The 14,250-nt window shown below is 49.8% G+C and overlaps 1 protein-coding gene across 1 annotated transcript in view; it reads left to right on the forward strand.

Moving 5' to 3' along the window:
• The window catches only part of DPYSL5 (dihydropyrimidinase like 5), an 85,802-nt gene extending 72,243 nt beyond the window's left edge, over positions 1-13,559 (forward strand). The window contains exons 9-13 of the mRNA XM_061210503.1: positions 3,191-3,332; positions 4,500-4,642; positions 6,696-6,903; positions 10,689-10,857; positions 12,882-13,559. Of these exons, the coding sequence (XP_061066486.1) occupies positions 3,191-3,332; positions 4,500-4,642; positions 6,696-6,903; positions 10,689-10,857; positions 12,882-12,967 (748 nt within the window). The 3' untranslated portion in view covers positions 12,968-13,559. The remainder of the gene's footprint in view (positions 1-3,190; positions 3,333-4,499; positions 4,643-6,695; positions 6,904-10,688; positions 10,858-12,881) is intronic.
• Positions 13,560-14,250: the final 691 nt, after the last annotated feature.

Consider the following 14,250-nt stretch of genomic DNA (forward strand, 5'->3'; position numbering starts at 1 on the left):
CAGTATCTGGGCCCAGAGCAAGCTCACACAGCTTTGCCACTCCCTACGGTGGGAGGGCAGGCTGGCCCCCACCCCTGGCTCTCCTCACCCAGAGGCTCAGGCAAGCCCACCCGTCCACCACCCAGGCAGGTGCCCTCTTCTGTCACCCCTGTTCTCCACAGGTGAACCTCTTGAAATGTCCCCTCTTGAGGAGACTAGTTGGGGGAGAGGAAAGCACCATTCAACCCATGAAAAGAGGAAGAAGGGAGAGACTGCAGGACTCACCATTCTGCCAACACCTCAGTCGCCCTCCCTGTCTTCTGCTTTTACAAGACCTGGGGGTGGTGATACACCTCTGTTAGGGTGATGGTGGGGGGGTGTTGAGGGAAGTGACCAGCCCCAGTTGGAGGTGGCTGTCGTTAGATAATGGGGCTTTTATTTCATCCATGTCCTTAGTTTTCAGTCCTGGTTGGCTAACAACTGGAAAATTTCCACTCCACATCTTGCTACGTTAACAACCGAAAGAGCAGCGTGGGGCTTTCCAAATACAACTGGAGTGCAGGCAGTAGGGTCCCGGGGTGAAGGTGGCCCCTGGAGGGGCAGGATATGCTGTGGCACAGTGACAGTAATTAAAGTCTGTCCCATAGTTTTGCTGTGATTCTGAGCAGTGGCAGCTCTGACAGATTTAACCAATTTGAGAGAGGAAAGGGAGAAATGCCAGATCAGCTCTTTCTTTTAAAAATGCTTGTTGTTGGGAAAAACCAGCCTCCTTTTCATCATTATCAACACAACAAAAACAAACAAGTATCAAGAACCCACTATAAGAATTTGGGCTCAGTTCCAAGGTCAAAGAATCTTTTGAAATACCTCTGCTTGCCACAAGCAAATTTCCTGAAAGAACAAAAAGGTAGTAAAACCCCCAACCCACCCAAATTACTGTGCCCAAACACACACAAATTTAAATAGGCAGGGGAAGAAAAGTATTATTAATCGAATAATTTAAGTTTTTATATCTAGCCTATTTTGTCAAATTTATTTAAATTATTTAACTAAATTCTATTCATTTAAATAGAATTATAATTTCATGTGAACTGTTATGAGAATAGTTTGAATCCCATTTTTTAATATTTATTTATTTATTTATTTGGTTGCATCGGGTCTTAGTTGCAGCAGGCGGGCTCCTTCGTTGCAGCTCATGGGCTCCTTAGTTGCGACTCACTGGCTCCTTAGTTATAGCACACGAACTCTTAGTTGCGGCATGTGGGATCTAGTTCCCGGATCAGGGATCGAACCCAGGCCCCCTGCATTGGAAGCGCAGAGTCTTAACCACTGCGCCACCAGGGAAGTCCCTGAATCCCTTTTTTAATCAGTGCATATTGTAAACGCGTGCAGTTTTATAGAATTTGGAGCATAGTTTTTACATTTTTAGGAATTTATGATTACTATAATTTTGCTTCTATGACATTATTGATGATAATTGGTATTATGCAAAATACTTGATAGAAAACCCAGACACCAATTATCATATTTCTATAAGAAAATATGAGCTGCTTCATAATGATCTACTTTAGGATGTGGTTTCTTTGAATATACCAGGGTAATAAGTACAATCTATAGATATAAGGATTTGTCCTTTATTTAAAATCTGACTTCTCAAAGGGATCAGAAATTTCTTCATTTGAACATATATATTTTTAAAGTACTTAACAAAAGGCAGTGGTGTTTTAAACTTTAAAGAGTAGGGGTGGGTCTGTCATACCTCCCAGATTCAGGGCAGCATCAGGGGACCCCAAAATCCCCTCTAGAATGTGCCCCCCCATTCACTCTTGCCTAGTGAGCACTTACTTGTGTAGGGGCCTTTTTAGAAAAGTGGGTGCTCAGTAAGACTCGTCAGTTAAAGCATGGGATCCTGGGGTCCCAGACCCTCAGCCCATGACTCTGATGGGCATCTTCTGATCTGAGCCCTACCCAGGTGTCTGCAGGATCCCTGAGGAGAAAGTGAAAACCTAAAGATTCTGTTTATCTCTGGTGGGTTCTGCAGGTCTGGGGGATGTGGGGATCCCCAGGATACCCCAGAATAAACCCTCTGCTCTGTGGAAGAGCCCCTCCCGCAGTCCCTGAGAGGGCCCAGAGCAGCGCCTTTGGCGCAGGGAGCTACCAGCCCATGCCACAGAGTGGCATGCCATGTGCACTCTCACCGATGTAAGTCTCTGCCCCGAGTTCTGAGCTGGCCCGGGAACCCCTTGAGAGCCTGGCCGTGCCTTACCCACCGTAACCTCAGCAACCATCTGAGGACCATGTTCACGGATGGCAGCGGTGATGAACAACTGGCATGTCGTTGCTGGTTCATCAAGGCAGACTTCTCTTCCGTCTTGTCCTTCCTCTTCCCTGCCGGGCCAGGAGAGCCCTCACATCCAAGCAAAGCTTAACATGGAACTTGAGTGTTTTACCAAGCACATGCTTATTGCCAGCAGGGCCTGGTGCGGGTTGAGGGGGGAGATGAGAGGGAGTCGGCATATGGTTCCATGGAAGTAAAACTACCTCCACCCTCTCACTTTAGTTAAACTCTTTTTTTTTAATTAATTTATTTATTTATTTATTTTTGGCTGCGTTGGGTCTTCATTGCTGCGCGCGGGCTTTCTCTAGTTGCGGCGAGCGGGGGCTACTCTTCGTTGCGGTGTGCGGGCTTCATTGTGGCAGCTACTCTTGTGGAGCACGGGCTGTAGGCGCGCGGGCTTCAGTAGTTGTGGCACACGGGCTCAGTAGTTGTGGCACGCAGGCTCAGTAGTTGTGGCACATGGGCTTAGTTGCCCCGCGGCATGTGGGATCTTCCCAGACCAGGGCTTGAACCCGTGTCCCCTGCATTGGCAGGTGGATTCTTAACCACTGTGCCACCAGGGAAGCCCTTAGTTAAACTCTTAAGTTCAATTTTTCTCCACCCGTTAGTTCTCTTAACATCCAAAGACTCTCAGTGTCTCCCGTGACGCTGGCATTCTGTGCCACAGTTGGCACATATGCTCATTCTGCAGATGTGTAAACTGAGGTTCTCACAGGTAACTCGCTAGAGGTCATACAGCTATGAAGTGGCAGAGCCGAGATTGAAACCAGCTTTGCCGGGTTTCCAAGTGAAGGTTTTTCGCTGTCCCTGTCCCCACCCTCTGGGACCCTGGCCTCCCCTCCCCTTACTGGTCATGTCCTTCTCTCTACCCAGTGATACTCTGAACATTGTGGCGTCAGATCACCGGCCTTTCACCACGAAGCAGAAAGCTATGGGCAAGGAGGACTTCACCAAGATCCCACACGGCGTGAGCGGCGTGCAGGACCGCATGAGCGTCATCTGGGAGAGAGGAGTGGTATGTTCCCGGGACCCCTCCCCACTCTGGGCCTCAGAAGAATTTTCACCCTTAGGAGGGCTGGGTCAACCACAGCTCCTGTTTCACTCAAAAGGAAAACAGAAAAGGTCTTTTTTTTTTCCTGATCTGAAAGGTAATAAGGCCTAGCATAAAATTTGGAAAATATGGAAAAGTATTAGGAAAAAACCCCATAATTCCATACTGGGAAATTATTAATATTTTGGTGTATTTCTTTCCAGCTCTATGCATGTACTGTACATTATTTTAATTACAGGGTTCATCTTCTTTTCATTTAACAGTGTATTTTGAGTGTCTTCCTATATCAGTAAAAATTCTTTAAAAACATATTTTTAATGGCTAAATAATATTCCCTCCAAAGGAAGTACCATACTTCAATTAATCCTTCCATGATGTTTGGAACTTTCAGCTGTTTCAAATTTTTGCTCTTAGAAATAATGCTGCAGAGAATCTCTTTGTTCATGAGTGTACATCAGCATTTCTAATTATTTCCTGAGGAAAGATTCCTAGAGGCGGATTTCTGGGCCAAGGGATACGAACCTTTTTAAAGATCTTGATATCTTTTGTCCAATAATAAAAATAGAGACTGGGACTTCATTTGAATACCTCCTGTTCTGCCCATGAAGAATAAGTAGTTTTGGTCTTGACCTATCACAGATTAGATGCAGCATAGAGTATGAGCCCAAAGAGATTTGAAATCCTCAAGCCTAAACAACCAGCTCAGGGAAGACCCATGAGGCAGCTCCGGAATCCCCTTTGAAAAGAGTCCACGGTGCCTTCGTGGGTGGGACGATAAGATGCCTTTCCAGCAGAGAATATATGTCCCTTCGTGGATGCAGGGAAGCTCCTGATTTATCCAGAGTGAGTACCGAGTAGACCTGGTTTTACAAACAGGAGGTAGATTTGCACCAGGAAAGCAACCTTTTGGAACAAGGGCCCACCCGCCCCCGTTGCTGCAAGAAGGAGAGAGGAGTAACATGGAACCAAGCCTAGCAGGTTGGCTCATCTGAAATCATGCCCGTGACATTGTCCTTCTCAACACCATTGTTCTGACCAACTAAAAGCCCTCAGGCGAGGGTCAAGGGTGACCTGGGGTTTGAGGCACACACACAGGACCTCGGTTGACCTAACACTTTTGCAATGTTTCAGGTTGGAGGAAAGATGGATGAGAACCGTTTTGTGGCTGTTACCAGTTCCAATGCAGCGAAGATTCTCAACCTGTATCCCCGCAAGGGCCGCATCATCCCTGGAGCCGATGCCGACGTGGTGGTGTGGGACCCAGAAGCTACAAAGTAAAACCTGCTGCTAGTCTCCAGGGCTAGAGGGACTTGGGATTTTAAGGACCTTATATTACAGAACTCCAAAAGCATATCATCTTTGCACTACTTATAGCATAGAGCAAGATGACCCTAAGGTGTGTTCAATTCAACAAATACTTGAGGGCTTGCCATGGTCCAAGCACTAGGAATGCAACAGTGAACAAGAAGGTCTGAAGATCTGCTATAGTGCAGCTCCATGTGCACAGCACTTTACAGTTTTTCAGAGCTAGGTCACATCAACTATCTCGTTTGCTTTTCACATAGCCCCAAGAAGCACTTAAGCCTAAAGTTCTTATTTCCATTTTACTGTTGAAGAAACTAAGAGCAGAGAGTAGAGGGACTCCCCACATGACATAGCTAATAATTGGCTGAACCAGATAGACGTCCTGACACTCAGTTCCGGACTCTTCCGCCCACTCTGCTTCTCTCTTTGAGGGTGTGGGTCCCCTTGAGCACACAGCGCTTGACACCCATGGCATTAATGAACACAAGTTGAGTGGGTAAATGAAGTGCATCAGGAGTTATCAAACCACAGGATAACTCATCTGTTATGAGCATCATCTTTTTTTTTTAAATTTATTTATTTTATTTATCTATTTTTGGCTGCGTTGGGTCTTCATTGCTGCACGGAGGCTTTCTCTAGTTCCGGCGAGCGGGGGCTACTCTTCCTTGCGGTGCGCTGGCTTCTCATTGCTGTGGCTTCTCTTGTTGCAAAGCATAGGCTCTAGGTGCACAGGCTTCAGTAGTTGTGGCACGCGGGCTCAGTCATTGTGGCTTGCGAGCTCTAGAGTGCAGGCTCAGTAGTTGTGGTGCATGGGCTTAGCTGCTCTGCGGCATGTGGGATCTTCCCGGATCGGGGTTCGAACTCGTGTCCCCTGCACTGGCAGGTGGATTCCCAACCACTGCATCACCAGGGAAGCCCCAGGGCATCATCTTTACTCAGAGATTTGAACAGGGTAATGGGAATTGTTTTTTAATGTTAAATTTCATTCAGTCACTCAACAGATAGAAAAGTGCCACCATTTGCTGAGCACTTTTCTAGGTGCAGAAGCTAGCAGTGAACAAGATAGACAAAAATGTGCTGGGATTTTGAAGGTAAAAAGTTGAATTGCAAAGAAACGCACCTCCCTGCTGGGATCCCCACACTGCTTCTTCATTAGGGCACTTGAGAAGCCGGGTTCTGCATCCAGCCTGGGGCTGGTCCCTGCTGCTGTTGCAGGTGTGGCTGTTAGTGATTGCTATTGGCAGAAAGACCCCTAGAGTGTAGCCCAGTGTATTAGTCAGCTAGGGCTGCCATAACAAAATACCACAGACGGGAGGCTTAAACAGTAGAAATTTATTTTCTCACAGTTCTGGAGGCTAGAAGTCCAAGATCAAGGTGTCAGCAGGGTTGATTTCATTCTGAGGCCTCTCTCCTTAGTTTGTAGATGGCCATCTTCTCCCTCTGTCTTCACATGGCACTTCCTCTGTGTGTGCACTTCTGGTGTCTCAATTTCCTCTTCTTATCAGGACACCCATTTGATTGGATTAGGGTCCACCTATATGGCCTCATTTCACTTTAATTAGTTCTTTAAAGGCCCTATCTCCAAATACAGTCACATTCTGAGGTACTGGGGGCTAGGACTTCAACATATGAATTTGGGGGGACACAGTCCATCCTAGCCTTTGGGAGTCATCCCTCCTCACTGAGCATCTTCCCATCCCACTGAGCATCTTCCCTTCCCACTGAGCGTCTTCCCTTCCCACTGAGCATCTTCCCATCCCACTGAGCATCTTCCCTTCCCACTGAGCATCTTCCCTTCCCACTGAGCATCTTCCCTTCCCACTGAGCATCTTCCCTTCCCACTGAACATTATCCCTTCCCACTGAACATTATCCCTTCCCACTGAGCAGCATCCCTTTGCACTGAGCATCACCTTTTCCCATTGAGCATCATCCCTTCCCGCTAAGTACCTTCCCTTCTGTTGAGCTGTGACATCTTTACCTCCTCTCAGAGTGTTCTCTCCCGCCACTGCCTTCCCACCAGGACCATCTCAGCCAGCACCCAGGTGCAGGGAGGAGACTTCAACCTGTACGAGAACATGCGCTGCCATGGTGTCCCACTGGTCACCATCAGCCGGGGGCGGGTCGTGTACGAGAACGGCGTCTTCATGTGCGCTGAGGGCACCGGCAAGTTCTGCCCCTTGAGGTCCTTCCCAGACACTGTCTACAAGAAGCTGGTCCAGAGAGAAAAGGTAAGGTGAGGGGCAGGGGCGGAAAAGACGTGTGGGAACAGGTTGAAGGCCCCTGGCGGCGGCATCTTATATGACTTTTAAATCTCAAAGATGTTCTCACTCTGTCTTTCCACCAAATCTTATTGCCTGAATAGTCTCTTTGGGAACAATCAAAATAGTAGAAAAGGAGCACCTGTAACAAAGTAAAATTTATTGGGAAGGGTCCCCAACTCCCTCGGAGCCCAGGGATACTATGAGGTACTCATAGCTATCCCTGGCATCCAGGCTTCTTGTCATCCCTCGGGGCAGGGGACTCCTGGCTTGGCCTGGGTTGTCATATTTGCCCTGGAGATGCTCTTTCCCCAAACTCCCCACAGCCGCCCTGTGACTGCAGTAGGCTGGGTGGGCTTTGCTGAGTCTGGGCCCCCCAGTGGAGTGGTCAAGCTAGGTCTAGCTCATGGCCATGGGGGTGTGGCCTGAGGTCTTATCGTGAGAGTTTCATCCAGTCCTCGGATTCCATAAACACCCTGGGTGTTCACTGAAGCTTGGGGCTCCACCTTATCCCCAGGGATACTGAACTCTGGGTAGAGTTTCACCCAAAAGAAGGCTGGCTATTCCCTCGTTGCTTGGGGATTGATTGTCCAGCCTTATCTTTGAGAGCTGTCCTGTCCTTCCTGACAACTCCGGGTGCTGGGAACCAACTGCAGCCCTGGCCTCTGGGTGGAGAACCCAAATCATCAGAAAAGAACAAATCTGACAAAACTGACGGGTGAAAGCATCATGAGGTTTCCCCTTCCCTTCCTCTGGCATAAAGCAATATTATTATGGTTCAAAATGCTCCTGCCTAGCTATTTCCAGATTCTGTCTAGAAACGGTGGGTGTTCTTAGAAATATCATGACCAAGGGCCTGGGAGCCCCAGCCCAAATGCAGGTCTTCTATCAGGGAGCAGACTTGGATTACCTAAAAAAAAAGCATGACTTTAGTTATCCCAGTATTCAATTCAAAAGCGAACTCAGGATCTCTCGGGTAGGTGAATGGTCCCATCTCCAATATGCTTCCCAGATGTGGACAATGGCAGAAGACCTCAGCCCCACCTCTGGGGGATGTGCCACAAGGAACTGTAAGAGCGACACATTCACATACAAGACTACCTGACCAAGGGTGGTAATGATTTAAAATAAGAAAACGGAAAATAACAAGTGTCAGTGAGGATATGGAGAAATTGGAACCCTCATTCATTGTCAAATGAATGTAAAATGGTGCAGCCACTTTGGAAAACAGTTTGGCATTTCCCAAAATGTTAGATATAGAGTTGCCAAAGTAACTCAGCAATTCCACTCTCGGGTATATACGTAGTCAAGAAAAATGAAAATATATGTCTACACAAAATCTTGTACATGAATGTCATAGCAGCATTATTCATAAAGGCCAAAAAGTGGGAACAACGTAAACGTCCATCAACTACTGAATAAACAAAATGTGGTGTATCCATACAATGGAATATTATTCAGCCATAAAAGGGAATGGAGTGCTAATATATGCTACATACAATATGCATGACCCTTAAAAACATCATGCTAAGTGAAAGAATCCAGTCACAAAAGACCACATATTATATGATTCCATTCGTATGAAATGTTCAGAAGAAGCAAATCCATAGACAGAAAATAGATTAGTGGTTGCTTAGGGCTGGCCAGAGGGGAGAATGGGAGTGACTGCTCACGGGGATGGAGATTCTTTTGGGGGTGATGAAAATATTTTGGAATTACACAGTGTTGGTGGCACAAACTTGTGAATTACACTAAACACCCCTGAAATGTACTCTTTTAAATGGTGAATTTTATGGTATGTGAATTATATCTCATTTGAAAAAAAAAAAAATCTTTAAACAGTTCTGTGGCTTTCCCAAAAAGAGATGTTTTAGTCAGGAAATAGGATCAAAAGAGGGCAGAGAAAGTGTTTGAAGCCCTTCTAAAAACCAACCTGGGACTTCCCTGGTAGCGCAGTGGTTAGGAATCCGCCTGCCAATGCAGGGGACACGGGTTCGATCCCTGGTCCAGGAAGATCCCACATGCCGCGGAACAGCTAAGCCCGTGCGCCACAACTGCTGAGCCTGCACTCTAGAGCTCGCAAGCCACAATGACTGAGCCCGCGTGCCACAACTACTGAAGCCCGTGCGCCTAGAGCCCGTGCTCCAAAACAAGAGAAGCCACCGCAATGAGAAGCCCGCGCACCGCAACGAAGAGTAGCCCCTGCTCGCGGCAACTAGAAAAGCCTACGTGCAGCAACGAAGACCCAACGCAGCCAAAAATAATAAAAATAAATAAATAAATAAAAACCAACCTCACAAAAATGTCAGACAGATACCAATTCACAGCAGACCGCTCTTAGGGCCAGACATAGTGGAAGAGCTCAGCTTCTAGGACTGATATAAATTCAACTCAGAGGTCCTTTATCCAAAGCACTTATTATAATGACAACATAAGGTCCTCAAGAAAAAGCCAATTCTATTCCCTATTCTCTGGTATAGCCCTTATGTAACAATGCAGGTACGCAAAAAACTTCATTTCCGCAAAATTATAAATAAGCAGTCCCTACAGAGCAGGGTCCTCAGGAAAGAAAGCAGCTCTGGGGTTGGGACCAGTGTATAAAGCCAAAGCAAGGGGCTGCCGGGAGCCGGGTCCTGCCAAGGTCACTCAACCAGGATTCACCAGGTCTGTACTCCCACCCTTCACCCCCGGAACCCCAAATTGAAGCCTGGTAAAGGCTAAAACACTTCAGACCAGTTTTGACATTCTGAGGACTGAGCTCAACTACAGATCTGTTGGAGAATACAAAGGAATATGTAAGCTGAAGAGCCTTCCAGAAATCACCGTTATCTGTTCTTTCTCTCAACAAGGGTTTCAGTAAGCATTGTGCAGCAAGGAGATTGAGGTTATGTCCCTGAAGAGTGCCTGGGGTGTAGATTATTTATGCTGCCCCTTCAGACCTTATGCACACGCTCCAACACACTTCCTCTCGCAGCCGAACTTTGTAATATGATTAAGCCCCGAAATAATAACAGCAATAATAACCCCTGCAATAATAACAGCTGCTGGTACTTACATGTCACTCACCATGTGCCAGAGCTTTACGTGTTCTATTTCATTTGATCTCATAACAACTCTGTATTCTTATAAATAAGAAAACACGCACAGAGAGGTAACATAACTTGCACAAGGTCACACAGCTTACAAGTAACAGAGCTAGGAGTGAAGCCTAGGCAGTCTGGTTGTAGAATATAGGCTCTTAACTCTATTGCCTTTGTGAGTACAAAATTAACTACTATTGCTGCTGGGGGATTCTAATCTCCAAATCAGCTGTATTTAACCTCTATTCCCACAAAGTTGTCAGATCACAATAAAAGGCCTGGCCTCTTGAGAGCCTGGCAAGTGAGGGGATGACATTGCTCCATGTGAGGGATGCTCTCTAAAGCTGAATACCTCAGAAGTCTACCCGCTACCTTGGAAAACATTCCACCAATGTCAAGGGGAGTCAGTGGATATCTCTATGCACATGCATGCAAACACTCACACACATATGCACTGTTTAGGAGGTACAAGCGGATTCTCTACCCCTGGGTTCAAGATGTAGGAAGGCTTTGTCACATGCAGTAATTTGGGTCCTAAGAAGAGTGGCAGCGTCCAAAGTCTTATCAGCCATCAAGGAGGCTCTGGTGGTGGTGGTGGCTTGGCCCTGATGGTTGATGGTGTCTGTGCTCTGATGGCATCATCTTTTCCCTTTTTCTGCTCTCCACCTTCACTAGACCTTAAAGGTGAAGGGAGTGGACCGCACTCCCTACCTGGGGGATGTAGCTGTCGTTGTGCATCCTGGGAAAAAAGAGATGGGAACGCCACTCGCAGACACTCCTACCCGGCCTGTTACCCGGCACGGAGGCATGAGGGACCTTCATGAATCCAGCTTCAGCCTCTCTGGTAAGAGCAAGGGCCACTTGGCCTGGCACCTGCATCTCCACCTGAGTGAGGGGACAGGAGGAGGGCAGAGGGACTAGGAACCCCACCCCGGCAGAGGGGTTTATGCTGCTTTCCTCTCCATCTTCTCCCTCCCTCCCCGATCCCCTGCCCGGTGATGACTGCTGGGCCCCATGTTATAGACACACAAATATTGGCAGGGCTCTCCCAGTCCCTGGGCACCAGCCACTCTAACAGGCCATGGCCCTTTTGGGCCTTTCCCCATGGTTTCTAAGTTCAAATAGTTTCATCCCTTGAGATATCTTGAGGGCCCTGCACATAGGGATGCCCCAGAGATGATCTGAGCGCAGAAGCATTAACTCTGTGCTACGTGGGTCTGCACCCCCATTTCCCACCCCGCTCCTCACCAGCCTCGCTGAAAGTCGTGGTATTTCCCTTATACCCTTTCCTCCCTCATCTTAGCCTCAGGTTTGCTCGTCTGCCACCTTCTTTTCTGCCAGGAATTGTACTGTATGTAATACAATATAGAATATATGGGGTGTGTCTATGCTTAGAGACTTTATCGTCGACGGCGTGTGTCCCAGGTGCTTGGCCATAGTTAAAGGTGGAGGTCATTGCGGCATAAACGGCGAGCCTCACTGGAGAGCAGGCAGAGACTGTAAGATGCCTCGGTCCTGCAAGCAGCTTTGCTGGAAACCATGACCCCTACTTGAAAGGGGCAGGGGCCGGGTCTCACTGAACGGCCTTCACGACTAGCCCTGGCGCAGACCAAGCCTCCGCTCTGCAAGAGCCGTGCTGGGGCCGGCAGGTGAGAGGAGCAAGATCCTAGGGGAGGTGAGAGGCAGCCACAAACTGTCCTAAGATGAGAGGCCAAGAACTAAACCAGAGGGGAGCCGAGGGCCACGGCTGCCCGCTGAGCTTCCTCTGTGCCCAGCCGTGTGCTGGCAGCAGCTCAGGTGGTTCCTGACTGAGGAGCTGACCACCTGTGGAGAGGGGTCCTCTCCACCACCCTCCCCATCGTCTCAGAGCCAATCTCATTACGGAGATAACTTCTCCCCCAGCCTGGGGGCCACTGCTACTGCCACCAGCGACGGGACCGAGTGCAGGGAGTCAGAAAGGGATCTGCGGGGTGGAGTGTCAGTGGGAGCCCCGGCCTCGCCAGTCCAGGAGGTGGAGCTCCCCACGGCTGCCTGGGCCTGCCCCTTCCTGCAGCCGCCAGCCCCGGGAGAAGCAGCAAAGCCCCCAGAGCTGCGAGCCCCCTCTGGCCCCTGGCTTCTGCTCCCACCCAAGTCTCGGGCAGAGCCAAGACTGGGCGGAGCTGCTCTCAGGTTCAGCAGACATCAGGCAGCCTCTCACCTTTCCTCCGCCCCAAACCTCGTCTGTTCTAAATGGGACAGGCTGAAGAATGTCCCACCACACTCCCTGGGGCACAGACCTTCTTTTCTTTTTTTCAATTTATTTATTTATTTATTTATTTTTGGTTGCACCACAGGGCATGCGGGAATCTTATTTCCCCGACCAGGGATCGAACCCATACCCCCTGCAGTGGAAGCGTGGAGTCTTAACCACTGCACTGCCAGGGAAGTCCCCAGACCTTCTTTTCTAAGTCTCGGGACTTCGAGACGTGGGGGCCTTTGGGGTGTTGTTCTTTGATTTTCCAAAGCAGTGGCGCACCCTTCCTTCTCGCTCTCTTGCTCACTGAGGCATATGTGCAAAGACCCACTTGCTAACAGGCAGCTCCCTGGTCCGTGTGCTTGGCGAGAGACCATACCCCCAGGGCTGACAGCAGTGAAGGTGGCGTAGCAAAGCAGTTAATCATGGAGGCTCTGAGCCAGGAAGACCTGGGTTCAAGTCCAGGTTCTACCACTTATACACTGTGTGACATTAGCCAAGTTAACTTCCCTGAGCCTCAGTTTCCCCACCTGTAAAATGGGATGGAGTTGGATTGAGGATTAAATTAGATCCTAAGCACGGAGGACCTGGTTTTATTACCCAGGGGAGCTCACCCTCTGCTTCCTTCCTTGCAGGTTCTCAGATCGATGACCATGTTCCAAAGCGAGCCTCAGCTCGGATCCTCGCTCCCCCCGGAGGCAGGTCAAGTGGCATTTGGTAAAGGCACTGACCAGCCCCCCAAGTGAAGATGCACCGCTGCCACCAGCCCACACGCCCTCCGGCCACAGCTGCAGGGGGCGGGAGAGGCTGGGCTGGGCAGCGCACCACCTGAGGGGGCCCCGGGACACGGGGAGCCCTCCCCATGTCTGACACGTGATTCACTGTGCTTCGAGCCGACCCTAACAGGCACTTTGAGATGTGTTCCTCCTGCTGCAGTCCTTTCCTGCCTTGGCCTCGGCAGGCTTCCCGGGGGCCCATGCTATGCACAGAGCCCAATGCATAGAGCCTGGCCCCGCCCCTCCTCTCACACCCACCTCTGGGCTGGCCTTGGGAAAGCCCGACCTTAGTGCCCTGCCCCTGGCTGACCCGCCAGCTGTCCAGAGCACTTTAGCAGATGTGTTTTAAAAGAAAAGGACTCCCTCCCCCATCCCCTTCGGCCCAGTGGTCACTTTCCCCAAGTCAGACCGGTGTTAGCATCCCAGCCATGCCCAGGACATCCCGTTTTTCCCCACTCATCTCCCGCCCCTGTTTGGTTGTGGCTGGGACACTCTGCGCCCTTTGCCAGCTGCTTCCTCTCTGCCACCCCCCGGGAGTCCCAGGCCCAGAAGGGCTGGCCGGGCGGGCATGAGGCTGGTGCCAGGCGCGTGTATATGATTTTGTTTTGCACGTTTGGTTTGCGCAGTGGTTTGGTTTGACTTGTTTGTGCATCCTGTGAAAAATGACGGTGCTTCGTGTCACTAGCATAGCATAGAAACAGCAATAGATGTGGACCTTAGGAGATGCTGCATCGACACCAACCAGACAGCCTAGGGCACCGCTGACAGGGGTGAGAGGGGGATACTGGACTCGAGGGCCCTTTTTCTCCCTTCCTGGAGTCTTCCTCTCCCTCCCTCCCCTCTTGGTCTAGTTTCCTGCATCCTGAGAGGGTGCCCGGGATGCTGGCCCTGCAGACCCTCAGGGAGCAGGGTGGCCTTTCCCATCTCTGGCCCTGGTCACTCCCAGCACTAACCCCACACACACACCCAGCCGCCTGTAGGCTTCCGCCTACTGGACAGAGGCCCCGCCGCTCCTCTGTGTGATTGGCGAGAGGCCTCATGCCTGCTAAGAGAGATGGGGGTGGGACTTGGGGGAGCAGCCTGGCTAGATGCCAGGTGGGAGGCCAGGCCAGCAGGACCTGGCTGTAACCCCGCTGCTCAGGGGCTGCAGTCTCCTGTGGTCAGCACCTCACCCTAACCTGTCTGTGGCCTCCATCGCCTCCCAGTTGGGCCCTCCCTGCCTCCAAAG

The sequence above is a fragment of the Eubalaena glacialis genome, chromosome 14 (genome assembly GCF_028564815.1).
Source record: "Eubalaena glacialis isolate mEubGla1 chromosome 14, mEubGla1.1.hap2.+ XY, whole genome shotgun sequence".
Taxonomy (NCBI): Eukaryota; Metazoa; Chordata; class Mammalia; order Artiodactyla; family Balaenidae; genus Eubalaena; species Eubalaena glacialis.